The sequence below is a fragment of the Lutra lutra genome, chromosome 10 (assembly GCF_902655055.1).
Source record: "Lutra lutra chromosome 10, mLutLut1.2, whole genome shotgun sequence".
Taxonomy (NCBI): domain Eukaryota; kingdom Metazoa; phylum Chordata; class Mammalia; order Carnivora; family Mustelidae; genus Lutra; species Lutra lutra.
Window position 1 is genome coordinate 86,095,687 of NC_062287.1, and position 24,143 is coordinate 86,119,829.

Below are 24,143 nucleotides of genomic sequence, written 5' to 3' on the forward strand. Positions count from 1 at the left end.
TGCAGACTTGTGTCTGTCTTTCCACCTTGCTATTTGCTGGGCCTGGCAAACTGACCATAAATGGTGCCTTCTTCCTTCCTTCCTCCTCCTCCAGGCGTGGAGAGCCCGCTCCCCTACCCACATTGCCACATTGCTAGGCATGCTGCTCATGGCTCCACCGGAAACGCTCCGCACCTCCCCGAGTTAATGCTGCCCCCGTCTGCACCTCTCACCAGACTGCGGGCTTCCTCAGGACAAGAATCGTGTCCGCTCTGGCCGCCAGCCTCAGTCAGCAGAGAAATTCAAAGAAACAGGTCTAACAACCAGGATCACTGAGAGGAAATTTATATCTTGTCACAGTCTGGCAAATGATGTTGGAGGGAAAATCCCAATTAACACACAGAGGACATGCTTTTGAGATACACAATTGCTATCTCTCAACCCCATGGAATTTGTCCCCTCAAATCTCTTGTTTCTCTCTCTCTCTCAAGATTTTATTTATTTTATTTAATCATTTGTTGGGGGTAGGGGCAGGAAGAAGCAGGCTCCCCCGCTGAGCAGGGAGCCCAGTGTAGGTCTCCATCCTAGAACCCTGGGATCATGACCTGAGCCCAAGGCAGACGCTTAACTAACTGAGCCACACAGGTGCCCCTCTCTTTTCTTCCTCTAAATGCCCAAGGAGAACTCAGCTGTGGTCTGATTCTGTCTCTTGCCCACAGCTTCTCCCCTTCTAGATCTTTTCTATCTCAGGCCAGCAAAGCCCCCTCCTTCTCCCTGGGATCACCACTTGCTGCCAGGACCATTCCTCCCGCCTTGTGATGTTACCTGATTCACAGCCATGGACCGGCTTCCTCCTCAGTGCCTCAAACTCTTCTTTCTTGTCTCAACCACACTATAAGTTTCTTAAAAATAGCAGAACTAATTTTTTTTAAAGATTTTATTTATTTATTTGACAGAGAGAGATCACAAGTAGACGGAGAGGCAGGCAGAGAGAGAGAGAGAGGGAAGCAGGCTTCTTGCTGAGCAGAGAGCCCGATGTGGGACTCGATCCCAGGACCCTGAGATCATGACCTGAGCCGAAGGCAGCGGCTTAACCCACTGAGCCACCCAGGCGCCCCGAACTAATTTAATTGAACAACCAACTGAAATCATAATCACCCTAAGAGGGCATTCTGTATTTCAGTAAGTCTTGGATGCATTAGAAAACACATCTGAGAAGTTCATAAGTGGAAAAAAAAAAAAAAACAACCGAGTGTCTTAGATGAAATATGGTGTTATTTCTATCCTACTGATGCACAATGAGAGAGATATCACACTTTTCCACACCCACTAGCTGGCTTGCAGTACCCTGGGCACACCAGGCCCACTCTGCTTCTGTGCTTTTGCTCTTGCTGTCCCTTTACCCGGAATGCTCTCTCTGTGAGCCTTATTCCCTCCCTTCCTTCAGCTCTTTGCTGAAATGTCACCTTCTCCGTGAGGCTTTCCTTCACTCCATCTAACGTGGCAACACTCCTTCCCTGCCTTTCATTCATTTTGTTTGTGGCCGTTGTCCTCAGTGTCTAGAACGGTGCCTGACTCATAACAGGAGGTCAGTGAGAATTGTTGAATGAATAGAGTTTGAGCTTCCTGAGGTCAGGGATGCGTGTTTTTGCTCCCCATTTACATCCCCAGTGCCTAACACAGTAGCTGGCAGGCAGTGGGCTCTCAATAAATATTTATTGGCTGAGAGAAGTACGAAGCTCTGATGAACAAGGGAACTTGCTTAAGGTCATCTAGTTTGGCAAGGGGAAGAGCAAGGATGCCAATTCGGCTGACTCGGAGGCCTTTTGTTCTAGTGGTTAGGGACTGCCTAATTCTACTTGCCGGAAGGGACTTTTATGAAAAGATTTTCCTCTGGTCTTCCCAATGCGCAGAGCACTGGTTTGCACCTAGTATGGCTGCAGGAAATATTTATAATGTGTTTTAGTCCAGCATGTTATTGCAACTAGGCCACAGTCGCTTTAGTTCCTCAGGGGTAGTAAACCGGACATGCAGGTGTCCGCCCGCCCCTCAAGAGAAGTAGTGAGCAAGCCACACAAAGCGCGCCCGCCTATCTGCAAAGGGCTTTCCAAAATCCAGTCTGAGGAGCTTACTGGCCTCTTCAGTACGTTGACCATGACCATCTAACCCTCCACCCCTTTTTGGGGGGCCGGAGGACCTCTCCTGGCGATCTCCCCTCCACTAGATGGGAGACTGGCAGGAAAACCAGGGGGAGGAGAGGGACGTCCCCTACGACCTCCCCAGCCGCCTCCACATCCCGCTCCGGACCTCCGCGCGCTGGAACCGCCGCGAGGGGTCCCCCTCTGTGCCGGGGCCGGCGGGGCGCGCGGGAGCGGGGGGCGCGCGGTAGGTCCGCGCGGGGATGCGCGCGCGCGCCTGCTTCGCCTCCCTCGCCCGCTCCGGTAGCTACGTGCTTTCTTTGTCAATGAGGCGCCGCTCTGAGCTGCAGTAACACTCGGCCCGGGAGCCGGAGCCGGAGCCGGAGCCGGGAGCCGGAGCCGGAGCCGGAGCCGGAACCCGAGCCCGAGCGAGCGAGCGAGGAGAGCCAGGCGGAGAGGCAGCAGCCCGCGGCGGGAGGGAGGTCCCGAGCGCGCCCCGCGGCCGCCAGCGCCAGCTCCTCGCCGCCTCGCCCCCTTCGGTCCTCGGGCGCCGGCCCGGGGGTGGGGGCCCCGGGCGGCGCCCGTCTCACCCTCGCAGCCCGGGCGCGCCGGCGCGGGGCGACAGGCACCGTGGCAACCCCGGCCGGCTCCCGCCGCGGCTCCATGCGGCTCCGGGCCCTGCGCGGGTGAAGCCGCGGCTCCGCGGAGCCCGCCCCGGGCGCGGCAGGACGAGCGAGCCAGTCGTGCCGCCCGGCGCCCCCGCCCTCCGGCGCCCGGGCCATGGCCGGAGATGCCCGGTGAGGACCGGGGCGCCGAAGGCTGGGCTCCCCGGCGCGGTGCGGAGCGAGGCAGCGGCCTGGATGTGTGAAGCGTCCCCATGGCTCGGCATGAGGCGAAGCCCCAGGGCCCGAGGGAAGCTGGGTCGGCGGCACGGGGGCGCAGGGGCCGGGCCGGCAGGGGAGCAGCCCGCCGCCCGGGCGTGAGGGGCTCGGGGCTGGCGCCGGTTGCCCGGGCCGCCGCGTCCCAGGATGCGCCGCCGCCGCCGCTGCCTCCGCTGCTGCTGGGACTCGTGCTGCTGGCGGCCCTCTCCGAGCACTGCCTGGCCGACACGGGTAAGCACTTGGCGGCGGCTTTGCGCCCATGGAGGTTTCTGGAGGAGCGGGGCCGCCCGTCGGGGCCGGCACCTGACGGGGTGGCGGTGGATGGAGAGGTCTTTGCAGCACCGGCGCTGGGATTTTCTCCGCCCTTTGCTGCTGCCGAGGCAGGAGAACTGTCAGAAATCTGTCTCCCGGGAAGGCACCGTTGGGCGGGGAAGTAAAAAGAGGTGCATTCTCATGTTCTTTCTGGGCAAGTTGCAGGTCCTTCCCAGTGGTCCCGGCAGGCACGCTTCATTTAGGTAAAGACCTGGGGTGTTAAAGACACCTTAAAAGGGATGTGTTTTAATAGGACACATTTCAGGGTGGGGACGTCCACTGTTTTTTGGGCTCCCTCTTGGGTGTCCACTTTGTTACAACTGCATGAAATGGCCAGAGTTTTAGGCAGTTCCAGGGTCGGCTTCCCAAATAGCGTTTTCCCCTGCATATATTGACAGAAGATCCATTTCCTTTTGGGATAGACGTACCTAAAATAATTGCTTGCATCTTGCAAAGGGATCTAGGCACCGATCAAGTATATAACCCACTGTTTGCTGGAGGATAGTTAAAAATAATCACGCTTGTCTCTTAAACGCCCAAGAACCCCAGGAAATAGATTTCTGTAATTCCTCAGGCGATTTTGAGAAATCTCTTGTAACTATTTGCGGGGGGTGGGGTGGGGGGTGTTATTCTGCTAATGTGCTTCAGACGTACTGTGCAGTCAGGAATCGTCTTTGAAATAAGAATGATTACTAGGACACTTATAAAGGTCAGGCTTTTGTTTGTGATGAAATTCCGTGTTTCATTTATCAAGGAATATAGCTTCACTTTAGCAAATGGGATCCTGTAGTTCTAATGAAGCGCTAGTGAATGAAGACTGCTTTTTCCCCAGCCTACTCCTTCCCCCAATTAGGTTAAATTTCTAATTATGAAGGATATAGGTAAGAGGGTTTCAGGTTAAAATTATTGCCTGTCTTCAACAGCTTAATTCAAAGCCCCCCCTTTTTGATTCATTTAAAGAGTCTCTGACATGAGGTGTCTCTGTGTACAAGTTACTGTCCAGAAATTTTCTGTTATGATTATAGTGGTGACCAAGTTTGGTAATCTTTGATGGGTGCCTGAGACCTGAGAAAAACCTTTGAAGAATTTAACCCACAGTTTTTATGCCTCTAGCAGTTTTCAGTGCTGTGTATTTGGCATAATGCCTAAAAGGTAAGTCCAGAGTCAGACACATGTAAATGCCTTTGTATTCCGTGGATCAGGAACACACTTTGAGTTTTTATTTGAAATAAATCAGATCTCCGGTAGTTTTGTAAACTGTTTATGAGATGTTAATTTTTGGAGGCTGTTCATTTGAGTGCATATACCAAAAACTGTTCAGCCATCTGTAATATGTGAAATTTGGAGTTTACGTATTGTTCTTGTTCAGCCTGATGTCACATGATTTCCCCCGATCAGTTTGGAATTTCTGTTCTTCTTTCGAACCACTGACCCTTCTGAACCTGACTTGACTTGGCTCTTCCTTCAGGTTGCTAGAGCCTGACTTACGGGACTGTTGGTCTCTATCTTTTAGTTTTAGCCCTGATGTCCTTTTTCTTTTTCCTCTTACTGTGGTTATCATGGGGATAATTAAGAAAGGTGCTTTGCTTAAAATGACGGTAAAAATCATTAAAATTGACATTGGTCCCCAAGAACCTCCTCTCTCATTGGAGTGACTTGTTGCTTCCTCTGTGCTTTTTGGGGGTGCCCTTTCTGCTGTCACCCTTGATGACCAGTTTCCTGGGGTCTAGCCCACCTGTGGATCCAGAGTGTACCCCTGGGCTCCACGGTTTCCTGTGAGTTGGCTGCTGATTCAGTGTCATGACTTAAACCCTGGGCTCCCTATCCTGCCTCCTACTTGCTCTCATTTGTTCTTTGATTTCCAATCCAGGCAGCGTCAGTCGTGGCAGGGTGGGTGAGTCCTGGGACCAATGCAAGGTATCCCAAGGGATTAGTGTAAAGAAGCAGTGTCTGGAGGGAAGCAGGAGCCTGGATGACACCTTCCTGGAAACTTTAACTTCCGACAACCTGGTTTTGGACTTTTCGGAGGGGTATCTGCCGTTCGGTGCTATTACTTGCTGCTAAATAAATGTGTCTGATGCTGATTTGCATGAGAAGCCAGACCTAGGATACTGAGATCCTACTAAAAGTGCTAATTTGCTGCCCTCATGTCTTTGCTGTGCCTTGTTTTTCTAAGCAAGGCTAAGGCAAACATTTACCTGGGTTGAGAAATGGGGGGAAATAGTTTGTTTCAGGAAAATCTGTAGCTGTTGTTGAGAACCTGTGTGGTCCAGAGCCCTTACAGTGTCCTCCAGCCTTCCTCCGCCCATCCCACCCAATGCTTTTGCTTTGACATTCCTGGGGAATTTGTGCTTGCTCCTCTTTGTCCTATAAAGGGGAGGTCTTCAGTGTCCTCCCTCGGACATCCTCTTCTAACCTCTCTCTCCACGGGGCTCTTGCTCCAAGGCACTAACTTCTGTTTTGGAGATGGGAGACTGGAGTGGGAAAGGAGTCTCTTTAGAGCAGCGAGCTCCTCCGACAGCCTTTAGCCTCTTCTGCCCTCAGGGGCTCCAGGAAGGGCGCTCAGGAACCAAAATGACTTCCAGCCTCCTTAACTACTGATCCTCCATGCAGTTCATGTCAGTCCGTCTTTACCGTGTGCCGGCGCAGGTACAGTGCTCATTCCTTTCTGTCATCTTGCCTCCCTGGGCCTCAGTTCTCTGATCTGTAAAATGGGGTCATAGCTCTAATCTCACTGGGTGGTCCTGAGGATCGAATGAGTTGATAGACCTGAAGTGTCTCAGATGGGGCTTGGTATACGTAGCAAATGTGCCGGGAATGCTAACTGTTCTTATAAAGGGCAGAAATGGACTGAACCTTACTGTGTCCAGGTGCCAGGCAGGGGCTGGGGCTGCAGCGGGGAGTAAGCAGAAGGCAGTGAGTAGAAGCCCCTCATGAAGGGAGTGATGTGCATCCTTGAATTCGGATACTATGTGATCAGAACTCATAAAATGAAGGACAGTTAATTCTGGGGGAGTGGTGGCCCCTTAAAGCATAAGTAGGTGCTGGCAGGATTGATGGTGACCTTTCAGGCCAGGGAATACTAAAGGACTCTGTGGCCAGAGCATAACTTGCCCACAGTGAGGAATATTCCAGACTTTCTCCGTGCCCTGGGGCTTTCCCAAGCCCTCCTCATAGGGCTCCGCACCCTCTTTGCCCTTCTCTGAAAGGTCCTCTGCTTCCCCCACCTACTTGTAAGTTCCCTAAAATCTCCCTCTTGCCTATTAGGATGCCCAGCGCTGTGTAGGCACTTATTAAACTTTCAGCCTTCTTACACTCCTGTTCTCTCAGTGTGGCTGATTCTGTGCTTGTTGGAATGATTATCTCATTCAAGTAATCCACAGTAAGTTGTGAATGGCTGCTTTAGTCAGGATGTGTATTTTGCATTTTGGAAGAAGGGTTTGCTGTTTCTGGGGCATCTCTAATGTAGCACAAAATATAGGGGAGTTAATTTTGGCCTAGGATGTTTCTCTCTAACCTTGCACTGCATCGTCAACTTGGAGTTCCATTTGAAACTGTGCAGTAGTTCACTTGTTCGCTCCTTCATTCAGTCAATCTCGAGTGTCTCAGCTTTCTGAGGTCACCACAAGGAACGAAAAGAAACTCTCATTCTCATGGAACTAGCCCAGTGCTTTCTAAACTTGACCAGGCATGTGAATTCCTTGAAGATCCCCTTAGCATGCAGGTTCTGATTTTGCAGGTCTGGGATAAGGCCTGATGTTCTGTATTTCTTGCAAGCACCGGGGTTTCATTGACCCCTCCCCCATTTTAAGTAGCAAGTGGCAATAAGCAAATGAGGTTGGATGGTGGTAAGACAAGTAAATCATCATAAGGGGATTGCAAGACGCTGATTCTGGTGTGTCTGGGCACGCCCTCACGCATGCGCTTACTGATGGAGCCGGGAGGGAAGACCTCTGTGACCAGATGACATTTGAGTAGCTACCTAAAAGGGGAGGAAGATACTCCAGGCAGGGGGGAAAGCAAGTGCAAAGGCCTTGAGATGAGATTGTGTTTGGGATGGCTGAGGACCAGCATCCCTATGTGGGTACCTATGTGGAACTGAGTGAACAAGGGGACAAGAGTAAGCCATGACATTGAAGAGCAGGCTGAGGCCAGATTGTGTAGGACATTTTGGCATGGTGAGAACTTGGTATTTTATTTTGAATGAGAGCAAGGAAAAGGTGACATGCTCCGACTTCAGTTTTAAAAGAATCTCGTTACTGTGGGGAGAAAAGACTGTAAGGTCAAGGGTAGAAGCTAGGAGACCAGGTCGTATGGCGTAGAGTGGTGAGAAGTGATGAAATTTTGGACATCTTTTGAAGATAGAGCTAATCCAGTTTTCTAATACACTAGATGTGGGGTGGGAGAAAAAGAGAGGAACCAGTTGGATGCCAAGGTTTTTGGCTCGAGCAACTGGGAAGATGAAGTTGCCGTAAATTGAGACGCAGGGGATTACAAGAGGCTCAGGATTGCGGGAGGAAATGAGTTGGTTTGGGGTATGTGAAGCTTAAAAAGTTTATTAAACGTATAAGTTGAGATGTCCAGTAGCCAGTTGACTATAGTAGTCTAGAATTCCAGGCACATATTGGGTCCAGAGCTATAAGTTTGGAAGCGATCAGCATGGGATTGGACGAGAAACCTAGAGAGTAAGTATGGAAAAGAGGGGTGATCTGAGCCCTGGGACACTGCAGCATTTAAGGGTTCAGGGGGAAGAGGGGCCAGCAAAAGAGACTGGAAAAGTCTAGCAGTGGACGTTGGGTTTGGAGATGTGGACGTGTTTGGTGCCCTGAGAGTAGAGGGGATGGAAGTTTTATTGCAGTGGGTTTAAGAGAGAAAGGAAGACGAAAAATCAGAGATAGTGAAAAAAAAAAAAAAGATAACTCTTTTAAAGGCTTTTCTGTCAAGAAAAGCAGAATAAGAGGGGATGTGGATCAAGAGAGATTTAAGATGGGTTATAATTGCATTATGTTTGCCCTTTCTTATTTTTTAACATTAAAGATGCACAGCAAGAGTGTTTGATTTGGTGATTTTCCCCCCAGATATAGACAGTCCAATGAAATGTATTTGAGCTTTTTCACTCTCAATATTAATTATCAGAGCTTCAAAGATATTTACAAGATGTCCTCAACCTTCCCTCTGTTTCTTTCCCCATCTCACACACATGTAAAGAAGATTTGGTGAATAGTAACACTCTACTTTTAATATTGACATCAAACAGAAGTCAGAAACCCCCTCCCTGACCCACACCCTCCCCTAAAACTGAACATCGCTGTGAAAACATGGAGATACTACCTTCTGATGACAACTGGAGAATCTCTCAGAAGCCTACTTATCTAAAGTCTTAAATTACTAGAATATGATCCAAGAATATTCAAAATGTGCACACTTCCTTTTTCATTTTCATTACCCTTCAAGCCTGTATTGTGGTCTTTCTTTCTTTCTTTCTTTCTTTCTTTCTTTCTTTCTTTCTTCCTTTCTTCCTTTCTTCCTTTCTTTAAACAAACAACAACTCTACTCTTCTCTAGACAAAAATGAATAGTTGGAATGATCTTAAAACATTTTTGTTGCTTGACAACATATTACAGGGGATTTCTAAACACACAGAGGGACACATTATTCTAGGTCACTAGATGGCTGCCTTGGATGGTGACTCTCTTTGGGGACTTCAGGTCCAAAGGAGCAGTTGGCAGTCTGGGTATTGTGAATATCAGTTATTGTAGCTGCTGGGAAGGTGGTAAGTGAGTCACATTGATTTGATAATGTTTATCAACCACCTGGCATAGGCGAGGCCAAGCTCTTCACCAGGTACTGGAAGTATAGTGCGGACCCAGCTAGGCCTGGCTCTTGGCCTTGAACAGTCTACCACCGAGGATAAGCAGCCCTTACTCAGTGGGTGGAATGGCAGGTCGATAAAATACTTCTGTGAGTTGGTTCAGCTTGGGGGACGTGGCAAGACATAGAGTGAGTATCTGCCTTGTGCAAAGAGGCAGTTCCTGTTCAGCTACAGCCTGGGAGGCGGAGGCCCAGGGTGCCAAAGTTCTGACTTCTCAAGAAAAGCTGGGTCTTCATTTAAAATCTTGTTTTCACATGTCACCAACTAATTCAGATTTTTGAAATGTCATGCCGTACAAAGAAAACACGCCCATGAGCCACCACTTTTTTTTCCCTTTTTTTAAGTCAAGTTTATGAAGGTATAATTTACATACAGTAAAATTCACCCTTCTTAGGTTTACTGCATGATTAGTTTTGACAGAAGTATATAATCATGGATCCACAACCACAATTCAGATATAGAACATTTCTGTCACCTCCAAAAATTCCTCCTGTTCCTTTGTAGTCAGTCTTCTCCCCGCTACACCTCCAGTCCCTGACAAGCACTCATCTATTCTCTGTCCCTGTAATTTTGCCTTTAACTGAGGCTCCTAGAAATGGAATCGTACGGCATGTAACATTTTTATATCTGGCTTCTTTGATTTAATGTAATGCTCTTGACAATCCTGTATGTTATTGCATTTATGTATCTCTATTTCTGTACTTTTTTTATTGGAATGCACCCAAGTTTGCTTATCCATTCACCAGCTGATAGACATTTGGTTTTTTTCCAGTTTTTAGCATAAAAGTTTTTGTGTGGGCAGCTTTCATCTCTTGGGTAAATACCCAGGAGCGAGATTTCTGGATCTTTCGTTAGGTATGTGTTTAATCTTATAAAAAACCTGCCAGATTCTTGGGGCGCCTGCGTGGCTCAGTCGGTTAAGCATCTAACCCTTGATAATGGCTTAGGTCATGATCTCAGGGTTGTGAGATCAAGCCCTGCATGGGGCTCTGCAGTGAGCATGGAGCCTGTTTAATATTCTCTCCCTTTCCTTCCCCCACTTAAAAAAAAAAAAGTAAAAGAAACTATCAAATTCTTTTCCAAAGTAGCTGTACAGTTTTGTATTCCCAGAAGCAATGTGTGAGTGTTCTGGTTGCTTCTCTGTATCCTCATTTGCACTTAGTTTTGTCAACTTTCTTTTTAAATTTAAATTCTGACTCTTCCAGTAGTTTTTAGTGGTATCTCATTGTACTGTTAGTTTGCATTTTTCCAGTAACCAATGATGCTATTGCTGTATTCATTTTCTTACGTGCCATCTGTCTCTCTTTTGAAGTGTCTGTTAAGCCCATTTAAAAAATTTGATTGTTTTATTATTACCGAGTTTTGAGCTTTCTTTATGTATTTTATATGCAAGTTGTTTATCAGATAAGCTCTTTGCAAATATTTTCTCCCAGCCTGTGGCCTTTCTTTTTGTTTCATTAACAGTATTTTCTAAAGAATAGAAGTTTTAAGGTTTTGATTAATTTCAGTTTATCCACATTTAAATTTTAGATTTATAGTTTTGGGGTGAAATAGGTGAAAGGGATGAAGAGCACACTTACCCTGACAAACACTGAGTAATACATGGAATTCTTACATTGCTGTAGTACCCCTGAAACCAATACGACATTGTATATCAACTACACTGAAATTAAATTAAAATTAAAGAGGCTTCATTCCACATTAAAAAAAAAAAAGATGTGTAGGTTTTTATATCCAAGGATAGAGATACTTGCCTAATTCAAGGTCACAAATAGCTATGATTTCTTCTAGAAGTTTTATAGTCTTATTTTTACCTTTAGATCTATGGTCTATTTCATGCTAATTTTTGTATTGGATGCAGGGAAAGAGCCGAGATTAATGTCTTTTGCACATAGGTGTGTAATTGCTCCAGCGCCATTTATTAAAGAGATTATATTTGTTCTGCTGAATTATGTTGGTACTTTGTGTGTAGGGGTTTATTTCTGGAGTCTCTAGTTCTATGAATGTATACTTCTTTCCTTGTGTCAATTAAGCACTGTCTTGATTTCTCTAGCTCAGGGTTCCTTAATCGCAGCACTGCTGATGTTTTGGGCTAGATAATTCTTTGTTGTGGGGGACTCTCCTGTGACTTGTAGGGTGTTTAGTGCCATTTCTGGCTTCTGTCCAGTAGATGCCAGTAGCTCCCTCCTTCCCCAGTTGTGACAACCAATTAATGTCTTCAGACATTGCTAAATGGCTCCTGGGGGGTTAAATTGCCCCTGATTGAGCTCCATAGTAAGTCTTGAAATCAGATAGTGTGAATCCTCTAATTTTTTTCTTCTTTTTCAAAATCTTTTTGGATTTTCTCTGTCTTGTGTTTTTCCATAGAGATCTTAATATCTTTTTATCAATCTGTATAAAAAAGACTTGCTGGAATTTCTACTTGGATTTCATTGGAGAAGATTGATATCTTAACAATATTGAGATTTTTGATCCATGAACATGTTTCTCTCCATTTATTTAGGTAGTCTTCCTTTTCTCTCGTCAATGTTTTATAGTTTTCATCATACAAATTTTGTTCATATGTATTTCATGTTTTACAATGCTTTGGTAAGCAGTACTTTAAAAATTCTTTGTTAATATATAGATATGTGATTTTTAAGAGATTAACCTTGTCTCATGTGACCCTTCCAAACCCACATGAGTTCTAGTAGCTTTCTGTAAAATCTTTGGGATTTTTCTTTATTTCAGATCTTCATGCCTTTTATTTCTTTTTCTTGCCTTATTGCAGTGGTTACAGCTTTTCAAGTACATTGTTGAGTAGGAATGGGGAGAGTGGGCATCCTTGCCTAGATCTCATTTGGTCTTTCACTATTAAGTATGATGTTAGTTGTAGTTTTGTTTTGTTTTGTTTTGCTTCATTTTGTAGAGGTGCTTTATCAGGTTTAGGAAATTCTCTTCTATACCCATCATAAATAGGTAGTGAATTTTGTCAAATGCTTTCTCTTTATCTGTTGAAATCACCACAAAGTTTTTCTTTTTCAGTCTCTCAACAGGCATTGGTTGATTTTAGAATGTTGGACCAACCTTGAATTCCTGGGATAAACTCTAGCTTAGTCATGATGTGTGTTCCAGCTGGGCCTGATTTTCTAATCTTTTTGTTGGAAATTTATAAAGTCTTATGTTGATGAAAGATATTGATTGGTGTGTAGCTTTGTTTTCCTGGTATGTTATGTCTGGTTTTGGAATAAGGGTAATGCTGATCTCTAAGATGGTTGGAAAGCATTCTTTTTTATGTTTTATGGATGTGTTTGGAGAGAATTGGTATTATCTCTCCCCTAAGGCCTATGGTTTTATAGATGAGATTGAAGGTTTCCTAAGGGTTTCTTTAGTAGATTAAAAAGTATCATTTAGTAAATTAAAAAGTATCATAGTACATTTCCTCATTCTTGGGGCTAACAGTGGACACTTCCTAGACATGAAGACATTGGTTTGGTTTATGTCCTAGGGCAAATGACATGGGTGAGGGGAAATTATGTTGGATGTACTCAGGAGACCGGTCACCCCTAGCTGGCTGTTGCCTGTTTATCAAGTCACCTCCCTTTTCAGGGCTTTAGTTTTCTTATCAGTAAATAAGAGCCTAAGGCTCCTCCCTTTTTCCCCCATTCCCTGGGCTGTGTGTTTATGAGCCCTGGGCAAATGTTTCCATGGGTTAGACCATTTGTATATCTTATGTCTTCCTACCTTGGTGGCAAGCCCAGTCAAGGACTTTCATCTCAAACAGAAAGAGTTTTCACCTGTTCTCTCATGGTTCCAACTTGAAGCCCTGATAAATATTGGCTTATCTTTAATCTTCGTTGGCTTTTAAAAATTGTAAAAGTTACAACTTTATTAAATTCAAACAGTATACAGGTGTATGCAGTGAAATGCAAAAGGTCTGGTTGGTCCCGTTGCTATTTCCTAGACCTGTACTGTCAGGCAAATATGAGTTATCCATACAAATATTTATATCCATGTACATATCCTCGTTTAATTTTTTTAAAAGATTTTATTTATTTATTTGACAGAGATCACAAGCAGGCAGAGAGGCAGGCAGAGAGAGAGAGGAGGAAGCAGGCTCCCCTCTGAGCAGAGAGCCTGATGTGGGGCTCGATCCCAGGACTCTGAGATCATGACCCAAGCTGAAGGTGTAGGCTTTAACCCACTGAGCCACCCAGGTGCCCCCCTCGTTTAATTTTTTAAAGAGATTAAGGGTGGGGGCACCTGGGTGGCTCAGTAGGTTAAGTGTCTGCCTTCAGCTGGAGTCATGATCCTAGGGTCCTGGGATCAAGAGCCTGTGTATGGCTCCCTGCACAGCAGGGAGTCTGCTTCTCCCTCTCCCTCTGCCCCTCCCTCCACTGATGCTCTCTCTCTCTCTCTCTCAAATAAATAAATAAATAAATAAATAAATAAATTAAAAACATTGAAATTTTAAAAACATTGAATTTTTTAAAGGGTGTGATATTCAGAATATTTATCACTTGATACTATATCATGATCCTTTTCCCATGTTAAGTAAATTTTGTCACAAGAGAATTTGAACTTCTCCCTGAAAAACAGAAAAGCCTTTACTAGAAAAGAAAACTGTTTTAAAACCACAGACTGGATTCAGACCTATAGAGTTAAACCCTCTCCTTAGACCATTTCTCCTATTTTCTCTGCTCCTTGACCCCCTTCCTTGGAACCAACTTCCATAGATGCTAAGGAAAAATCATAAACTCTCTTAAACACCAAACAGAACAGGGATAAACACTGTGTGTAAACCAGCTAACGCAGATGTAAATAAGGCCAAGGAGCTCCCCCAAGTATTTAGCCCAAGGACATTCTGCACCTGCCATCTGTCCCCTCAGGCGAATCTTCCCCTAATGCATCCTAACCACGAGAGGGGAATTTGATTTTGATTTTGATTTATATACGTTAAATCTATTCTTAGCCTGAAATAAAATCTCCTGACGTCAGAAACACAAAATGGCTTTGTTATTTATGCAGTACCAGTAAATAGGAAGGTCTAGAATATTTCTAACTTTGCTTCTGTGACGTGAAATTCGGAGTGAAGTACCTCAAGGAAACCGGGACCCCCGACCCCCCCCACCTCAGTTACTCATAATGAATGCTGTTCCTCTGTCACTTGTCTCCGTATTTACCAAATGTCAACAGCAAACCAAGGAGGGCTGGAGAAAAATGTGAAGTCTGTGAAGAAAATGTGTTGAAATTAATGGTGCCGCTTTCTAAGTCCTTGTCTAAAAATGCTGAGCAAAAATATCTCTCAACCTACGGACTTCATTATCAAATAATGAGTCTTTGTTTTGAAAAGAATAAGAGGATCTGGATTACGAGCGTTATTTTGAATCTAATTAAACCAGATGGAAGTGTTTTAAAAAAATCAGGGCCATAGAGCTGTCTCAGGCAGGTTCCTGTTATTCTGTTACTCAGTACTGGAGATGAACACACACGGCAACCCAGTGCATCCTACAGAAACAAAGCCTTCCCTGCAGGGGGATGGACAATACATTCCTGCCTCTGGTCCAACAAGAAAAACAACATTTTATACAAGTGTTTCCCCCTCCTATGGCTAATGTGATATATTTACCTTTCCTTTCGGGGATAAGAGTCTCCAGAGTTTAGTGTCCCCCCTCATACTTGTTGACATTCTCACTCTCTTGTTTGAATCTCATATTACTCTTGAGAGGGTGAAGGACGTGATTTGCTAAAGGTCACACAGTGGTCCAGGGATTTTTACATCATTCTGTGATTCAGGAATTCTGTGTTATTCTCTGATTGTACACTTACACTACCCTCTGATTCCCTAGCTACTTAACTAAAACTAGCTCAAGTCTGGGGCCTTTGGCCACAGGGGAATCTCATCTGACATATTCAGAATAGGAACAAAATAGAACTGGGCCGTGTGGACTATATAATTAACTGTTAGAAATACTAGCTAATATTTTGCAGCATTTACCATTTGTGTCAGCCCATTTGATTTTTCACAACAACCCTGTGAAGTGGGTTCTGTTATGATCTCCATGTTGCAGATGAGGAAACTGAGGCACAGGGTAACTTGTATAGTTATTCATCCAGTATCACATGGGTAAGTGTCAGAGGTGGGACTTGAACCCCAGGCAATTTGATTCCACAGCCCTCGCTCTGCTTCATGATGCTGCCTTCCTCCACAGTAAGAGACTGAGGTTACTGGCCTTGTGTCTCAGGGACCCTCTTTCTTTTCCCACACGCTGGGTCTGTCCTTCTGCCTCTTCCTGCAGACCGGCTTTCTCTGCCGACCCACAGCCACTCGATCCCCCTGTAACTAAACCTTGAGCCTGCTTTTGCTAGCTGTGGTACTCACTGCAGCCAGAACTGGCAAGACTTCTCAGTTTCAGGGCCCACCGTCCAGTCTCTATCCCATTTCACTATTTCCCAAGAGGGAAACTCAGGCTGTCATCATCTATCTAGCCAAGGGAGTGAGGAACGTCCCCCTCGTCTGATCAGCAGAAGCCAGGAGAGAAGGGGCAGGTGGTACAAACATGGCTTCCTGGGTTGACCCCTCCTTCAGCCATGGCCTATGGTAGAGATCAGTTTTAAATAAAGTGGTGTGGCTAGGGCAGGCTTCCCCAAATCTGTCTCTCCCAAAGCAGTGGAAACCAAGTTCATGTGCTGGAGCTGGCTCTACGAAAAATATCGAGGATAAGTGACCTGGTTTAGAGTGTTGGCTGATTTCCATGGTATAAATACTCCCACCATGGCTGACTTCCGACTACCGATGTGACGGTGGAGCCAGGAGGAGATGCGCACAGTTGGCTCAGTGCCGACGCCATCCTATCCATCTGTAGGCTCCAAGCACCACACAGGCAGGGCACCCAGTACATGCAGGATGTCTCCAAGAAGCTTAAAGTCTAGGTTTAATAGGCTAACTAACTAGGTGGGTTTCGAGGTATGTGAAAGGAAATGCTATTTCAAGGAAGAGAGGGTGGAAGTTAGACGGCGCATGCACAGCCTGAAATAGCTGGAATGATAACAGCCTTCAGTGTGCTATCGAGTGGGCACACAGAGATGCTTTCTGAAAAATTACCATTTCCTCCACCTGGAATGTCTCACTTGTGACATAGAATGAACCCTTTCACTGATTTTAAGATGTCAGGCCTCATTTTCTTGGAGGTGCGTTGGTTTTGTTGTTGTCCTCGCTTCCCGAGGTCAACAGTTCCTTCTCATTTGGGGTCGTCCTCAGTGGACTCCTTTCTTCCACCTTACAGATCTAGAGAGGTGAAGGCCATGTGGTCTTCTATGACACATCCTCCTGCTGAATCAACACTATTATTCTTTTTTTTTTTTTTTAAAGATTTTATTTATTTATTTGACAGAGAGAGATCACAAGCAGGCAGAGAGGCAGGCAGAGAGAGGGGAGGAAGCAGGCTCCCCGCTGAGCAGAGAGCCCGATGCGGGGCTCGATCCCAGGACCCCGAGATCATGACCTGAGCCGAAGGCAGTGGCTTAACCCACTGAGCCACCCAGGCGCCCCAACACTATTATTCTTGATGGGAGGCTTTTATATATGGTCATAAAGCCCTCTCTCAGTTCATGTAATTATGCTAAAAGCCAGGACAGTCTTGTGACTACCACCCGTGACGACTCGTCAGATGCTTTCACAGATCTTAAGGCTCGTCTCATTGGCTCCTCTCCCTTCCACATCTGGGAGGTGGCTGGGAGTCCTGGCTTGTGAACGCTACTTACAGTTCCGCTGCCGTTCCCCATCTTTCTGCCTGATGTGACGATGTCACTAATTCTGGCCAGCTCTGATGAAGGGTGGGGTTGGCCACTGGGAGATGGAATGAAGAGGTGTTGACAGCATAGATCTCCTTCAGACATGGAGTTCCAAGTGTCCCACTGATGGAAGGTCAGTGTCTTTACCTATAAAAATAGAACAGTTAATTTATTCTTTTAATTTCCCAGGGGCTGTGCGAGAGAAAAATTTGAAAAGATTCTTCTTTTATGTTTCACGGGAGATTTGTCCTAGTTTGTGAATATGTTGACTTCTGACTAGGAGGACTAACATTTGTGAAACAGCCGCTATCATGGTGGTCACCAGATCAGGAGTTCCATCTTTCACCCCCATGATGACACTGTGAGGTAATTCTTGCCTGTTTTCCTTGGAGGAAGTGAAGATTGAGAGAACATTTAAGAAACTGCCTTGCCAAAGGGCACATTGCTAGTAAGTGGTGAAGATGGGATTTGAAACCACATCTGACTACAACATAAATATATTTTCAGCTATACTCTGTAGGCTCCCCACCCCACTCCACATCTTATTAAATCTTCAAGCATACAGAAGCATTGAAAGTACTGTACAATGAACAGCCATTACCCACCACCTGGATGACACAGCTAACATTTTGCTATATTTGTTTTATCATGTATCTTGTCTGTATCTCTATCCACCCATTAATTCCTCTTATTTTATATATATATATATATATATATATATATATATATATATTTCAAAACAAGTTGCAGACATCAGCACATGTCATCCCAAAACACTTCAGCATGCATGCCATTGATTAGACTTCAATATATGTTTATTTTTAGATTTTTCGGTAACTTTTATGTACAGAGAAATATGGAAATCCTAAGTGTATATTCCTGTGTTGACAAATACATGCACCTGTGTAACCCAAATTCTTTTTTCTTTTTTTTTTAAAGATTTTATTTATTTGGCAGAGATCACAAGTAGGCAGAGAGGCAGGCAGAGAGAGAGAGAGAGGAGGAAGCAGGTTCCCTGCTGAGCAGAGAGCCTGATGCGGACCTCGATCCCAGGACCCTGGGACCACGACCCGAGCCAAAGGCAGAGGCTTTAACCCACTGAGCCACCCATTGTTAGGATTTCAAACATGACCATCACCCCAGGAAATAAGTTCCCTCTTGCTCTTCTGTAGACATTCCCCACCTTCCCCATCTCTCTACTCCCCCTCTCCCCATGCATCATAGTGTGATTTTTTTCACCATGGTTTAACTTTAATACCAGACAGTCTTAAATAATGGTGCCTGTTGTTTCTAAATGGACTCTTCCTTACATGTATTAATTCAGATCAGTATTTATTGAGCAACTGGTATGTGGCAGGCACTGTGCTGGGTGTCAGGGATATAGTGGGGAGGAAGCAGACATTGGCTTATAGGGAAGAGATGAACATCAGTCAGCTCCTCATAGGAAAAGTATACAATCACCAATGGAGGTGAGTGTTGTGAAGGGGAAGACTCAGGTGTTGGGAAGTTTGGGTGAGTAAGGAGGAGGATGGTCAGGGAAGGCTTTCCTCAAGTGAAACTCAAGCCAACATCTGAAGAGTGAGTAGGAGATAACCAGGCAGAGGTTTAGAGCAAAGGGTAATGTGGGTACTGTCCTCTGTGATGGGAAGAAGTGTGGTTTATTCCAGAATCAGAGAGAAGGAGGGTGTGGTTGGGGTAGCAGGAATTAAGAGGATAGTGAGTGCTGGGCTAGGTAGGAGAGGTGGCAGGGGCCACATCACACAGGAGACCGGCCTTAGACTCTAGCTTTTAAATTAGGAGGGATGGGAAGCCATTGCGTGACCTTGACATTCAATTACCCAGTCCATTGAGTTGGGTGAAGAGAAGACAAGGATTATATGCTCTGGAATCATGACTAAAGTTAAATAGTATTGGCACGAAGCTTCCAAGTTTTAGGAGAACCCTATTTAATGAGAACCCTCATTATGAACCCACACTGACCTTTGGGTTCCTTATCATGTTCTCCCTCACCTGTCTGCTTGCCCAGGCAGTAATACCTATGAAATAAAGTTCCTTGGTACCTCCAGCTCTTGCTGGCCTGTTCCTTCCATCCTCACTGCCTCCATTTCACTGGTTCTTTAACTCCTGAGCTAATTCCCCTCTACTGGATCTGGCTAGAGTCAGAAGGACTGCCTGATGACTTAACTCCTGGAGCAGTCATCTAATCCTATTTGCTCCATCATTCTGTAGACCCTCCTATGGTGGCCTCCTCCAATCTCATAGATTTAACAACCACCTATGCACCCATGATGTGTTCTGCACCAAGACTGTGTTCTGTCCTGAGGTTGAGACCCACAGGTGCAACTATTTACTGGATATCTCTACCCCTGGTTATGACACTTCAGCATTTCTCCCTCCAAGTGAACTCTTCTCTGGAGTCTCGCTCTCACCACTATTTACTATTTCAATGGTTGATCAACCAGAAATCTGAGAATCATTCTAGATTCTTCTCTTTTCCTCCTTCCCTTTATTTAGTTGGCCACTAAATCTTCCTGACTGTATTTCTGGATACTGTTATAATTCTGTCCCTTTTCTGTCTCTGCTGCCTTCTTTTCAGACCTTCCCTCTTCTTGTTCTGTGATCTTGTCAAAGCCCGCTAACTGACCACCCTGGTTCTAGTCTTGGCTCCTGCTAACCAATCTCATCCTTCAGCCAGTGGGGTCCCATAACTCAGTCAGCTCCATTGCTTAGCAATCGGGGTACTTATGAACGAACCACCTCCAGCTCCTACCTGCCACCATAGCATGACATGCAGTTCCCCAAAGCCCATTTCTCCCCCTTCCACTTTATTCTCTATGCCTGGGAAGCACTAGTCAGTCCTGTCTGCTTGGTTAGCAGCTGTACTTTCTTCAAGACCCAGCCCAAGTCCTACCTCCTTCAAGTAGCCTTTCCTGGCATGCAGTCCGCACCCCTCCACAGGAGTTAGAAGCCATCCTCCCCACTCCCAACCCCTGTCCCATCTGAGATGGTCTGCTGGTCTGACTCCTTCATCAGATTAAGCTCCTAAGAGCAATTTTCTAAAGGCAGTTTCGGGTTCACTGAGGTCCTGGAAACCCTCTCACAACAACCATGATCCATGTGCAAAAACTATTTTCATTGTATTTGATGTAAACTGAGGACACATAAGCTGCTGTTACAACCTATGTCCATTAGGAGAAACAATGAGCTCAGTGGCTAGTAAGACAACTTGCTCAGACCAAGAGAGAAGAATATACTACCAAGTCAAGCCCATTCTAAGGGACAGCTGACGTACAGGTTCCTGAGCACAGGAGACCGTGGACAGAGCTGTCAGGGCAGGAAGCAATGCCACTTAACTGCTAAAAGGTAGTATAACTATGGAGTCAGTTTCAGCTCTACAGATGAAGGTGTGCAGACAACCCCTGAAGTTTCAAACACTGGAATCATGTCTTATTTGCTTAGCACAGTGTCTTACACATACATAATAGATATGGGATAATTGTGGTATGTATAAAGGAAGGAAGAGAATTTCCTAGTACATTCTCACCATACTTATAAAATCCTGTTCTCTTATTTCTGCTCTTAAAACCTTTCTTAACTCTTCTGCCAAAAATACCTATGGAAAGCATGGTACTGGTGGTGGAATGGAGAGCAGGGATCATAGCCCAGGGGACTCACTTCTGTCTACGGATGTGTTCTTAAAAATCAAACAGTTGTCAAAACAAAAAGAAAAATCATTTAAAAATCAGGAGCTTTCCCCTGAAAATCAGGATTTCCAGGTTCTCTTGAAATGATCAGAAGGTTGACCACACTGGTGAAGTAAATTACATTCTTGCATGGCAACAATTATCTAAAGTTGAGTAATGGTACCTCCCTGAATAAGTGGTGCCTGTGACAGATGCCCCATCTCAGCCACTAAGGGCTTAGTGGCTGAGATGGGTTAACTGTCGTAACAACCCCAATAATCAAATCTATCATGGCTCAAAGCCATAACATTTTATTGCTCACACACATAAAGACCAAAGGAATATACCTGATTGGCGGGGAGCACTCTACCAAGCAATGATTCAGGGACCCAGGAACCATGCTTTGTGATTTTGCCATCTTTAATCTGTGGCTTCTAAGGCTACTCTCTGCATCCAGCAGGTGAAAGGGGGAGGAGAAAAGGGAATGGGACCCAAAGGGCTGTGCATCATTCTGATCACATTCTGTGGATTAGGGGTCCAATGCTTGGCCACACCTACCTGCAGAAAGAGGCTGGAAAATGCAACCCAAGAGTGGGCCCAGAGGGAAGAGGAAACAGGTTTGGTGAACAGCCACGTAGTGTCTGATCCAACTCATTTATTTTACTTTCTTATCCCCTTTAGGTATTAGAGTTTGCAATCTCTAGGGATAAGGAAGCTTGGGGTCAAGTCACTATAATGTTGGCTCCAGCAGGAGAGGGACTTACTCTGTTTTGGTCACTGCTGTGCACTCAGTGCCTGACACACAGTAGGTGTTCAACAGGTCTTGGCTAATTATATGAATGAGTCTGTTTTCTGCCCCGAGCAATGATAATAGCTACCATTTACTTAGTGCTTGTTATATACTTAATTCTGTTGGTAGGCTGGGTGCTGGTCTCAGGAATAGAGTGCTAAGATTTGGACAGTAATGGTGGCCACAGGATTAGAAACAAGGGTGAACGTGAGAATTTCTTTTTCTCTCCTCTCCCACTTCCAATATATTCTGGGGCTCCCTCTAGCTATTTATCGATGAGAAAATTTAGTTTATTTTCTTATTGACTGATTGCTAGGATAAAAGATCAGTTGTTTTCAACCTCTGTAGTTTTGATAGAGGACTGTTACTTCAAGATTTTCCTTTCTGTATGTAACAAATTCCAATTGTAGTATACTTCATTATACCTAAACGGATCGTGATCTGCTACCTTTTGTTTGTCAAGAAACTTAGTGTCACTTTTCAGAGTCACCGAGATATGTTTTAGCAGTACACAGCATGGAGGGCAGGAGGTCTGATGATTTTCCTATGGTTTGAGTTTTGGATTGTGGTACATCTGAAGTAATTTTTTTGTTGTTATTGTTGTACTTTTTCTGATTTTTTTGGGAGTTGGTCTGAGCCTAACTAGAAAGAATTGATTGTGTTTTTTTTCTTTCCCCATAGGAATACAGGTAAAATCCTCCACATCTGGTTACCCATGGGATTGCATGGGTAGTTATGATGGGACCATATGGCCTGAATTAAATTGCTAGAACAATTTAAGGTGATGGTACAGTGTTTGGGGCAGCAGGTAGTATAATAACCTTTGTCTGAAATATATCTTATTACATGGCTATGAGGCTATTGGAAATCTACATTTCCATCTATTGAGGGGCTGCTGATGGTGTAGCAGCCTGGTTGCAAGCACCTGTGTCTCCCAGACTCTGCTTGAGTCCCTTTTCTTGGAAAACTGCTCGTAAGAAGATGGAAAAATGTAGTGAAAATAGAAATGCATAAACACAGGCCTCACAGAAGTAGATAGTTCAGATATTTACAGAAGTATTGTGAAAGGAGGAAGACTAAGGAGGTGGTGCTGGGAGGATGTCTGAGAAGTTGGCTTAATCTGAGGGAGGACCTTGAACCAGTCTTGGGGGAAGTATGACCCGAGTGATCTCCAGCCACAGTGGGAAACTCAGGAAAACTGGGCTAGACTAGTTTGCATGGGCTTGAACCCACATGATGAGTTGCAGATGCAATGAGCTATAGGTGATGGGCTAGAAAGTGAAAACCAACCAACCAACCAACCAGTCAACCAACCAACCAACTAACCAGCCAACCAGCCAACCAGCCAACCAACCAACACACAAAGCCCTGGTCCTTTGCCATGGATAATGTTCTACACTGCTTGCTATTAAGTTAAGACTTACTCTTCTATTCATAACCAGGTTAGAAGAAGAAGAAAAATCACCATTAGTCCCAGCAATCAAACACAACCGTTCTTAGGGTTGCTGCCTTTCCTTTCATCCTTTTTGCTTTGAACACCTTTCACATACATAATTGTAACCATAACGCATCATGATTTCTGAATCTTTAGATGCAGGTTCCTAGTTGACATTATGGGCAATTTTTGTGATTCATCTATAGTCTAATGATTTAGTAATCAGTTAAATATCCTAATTGTCTCCTTTTAAAGGAATTTTCAGCTCTAGTTAGTGTTTATAACATCCTGAGATTTTTGTGAGGGTGAGGGGAAGAAGATATTTTTCTTCTCTGTGCTAAATGTTTTTGGTTTATTGTCATGCAGACAAGAACAGTTAGAAAATAATCCAGGCATCTTTACCTTTGTTGTATTCTGCTCTCATAAGTCCCAAGGGTGACAGAAGATGCAGTTTCTGCCTTCTGTTTGCTATCTCTGTTCAGGGGAGGTTAAATTCTTGCAAGTCACCAAGCTTACCTGGTGGCTGAGACTCCAGGCGGTGAGCTGGCCATCTGGTGAACATGGACATCACCTCCTACAAATAGGCATCTCCCATGGTGGAACGCCATCCAGAGGGCCATGGTTCTGAATCCCCCTGGCTCCGTCCACTGCCCACAGGCCATCTGTTCCCCCCACCCCAGGGCTTATTTTGGCTCTGTGTGCTGACGGATACGATCTCTTTTGAGTCACCTGTGCCCACCTTGGTCTCATTTATTTATTTATTTATTTATTTATTTTTAAATCTCTTCCTAAGCCTCGGAAATGGTTCCAAATGGTACTCCTTCAGTTTTATGAATTCAGAGTGACAAAGATGAAGAAGGGAGGAGGATGTGGCCAGGTTTTGTCATAGGCTGTGGCGCTGCAGCTCCTCTTCATCGTGGGTCGTCTGCCCGTGGGCTCAGCTTTTTGGCTCACAGCGTGATAAAGCCCGCCCTTGCTGAAAGAGCTAACTCTGCTCGTGCTGATAGGAAACTGACCTTTGATTCCTCCCGAGTTAGTTGCTTGTCTCAAGCCAACTTTAAGAAGGACGTTTAATAATCTGTTCTGAATTTAGTATTAACTAGTGGGAAAATAATTTTTGTTATTTTGACATAACGTCGTATATTTTGACAATGATTTTGGCAGTCTTGTTGGTTTCTGCCCTTTTAGGTATAGTACACATTTGCGAGTCAATGATATTTGTAAATGTGTAGAAATCAATCAGTCAGATGTTTACAGAACATGCATGATGTGCTAAGGAA

At 45.0% G+C, this 24,143-nt stretch overlaps 1 protein-coding gene across 3 annotated transcripts in view; it reads left to right on the top strand.

The window, feature by feature from the left end:
* The first annotated feature begins 2,874 nt into the window (after nt 1-2,874).
* KIAA1549L (KIAA1549 like) overlaps nt 2,875-24,143 on the top strand; it is a 262,165-nt gene continuing 240,896 nt past the window's right edge. For 2 of the 3 annotated variants that reach the window (XM_047693070.1, XM_047693071.1), the window contains exon 1: nt 2,875-3,229. In XM_047693070.1, the coding sequence (XP_047549026.1) occupies nt 2,995-3,229 (235 nt within the window). In that variant the 5' untranslated portion in view covers nt 2,875-2,994. The remainder of the gene's footprint in view (nt 3,230-24,143) is intronic. The other variant, XM_047693072.1, reaches the window with a different exon arrangement.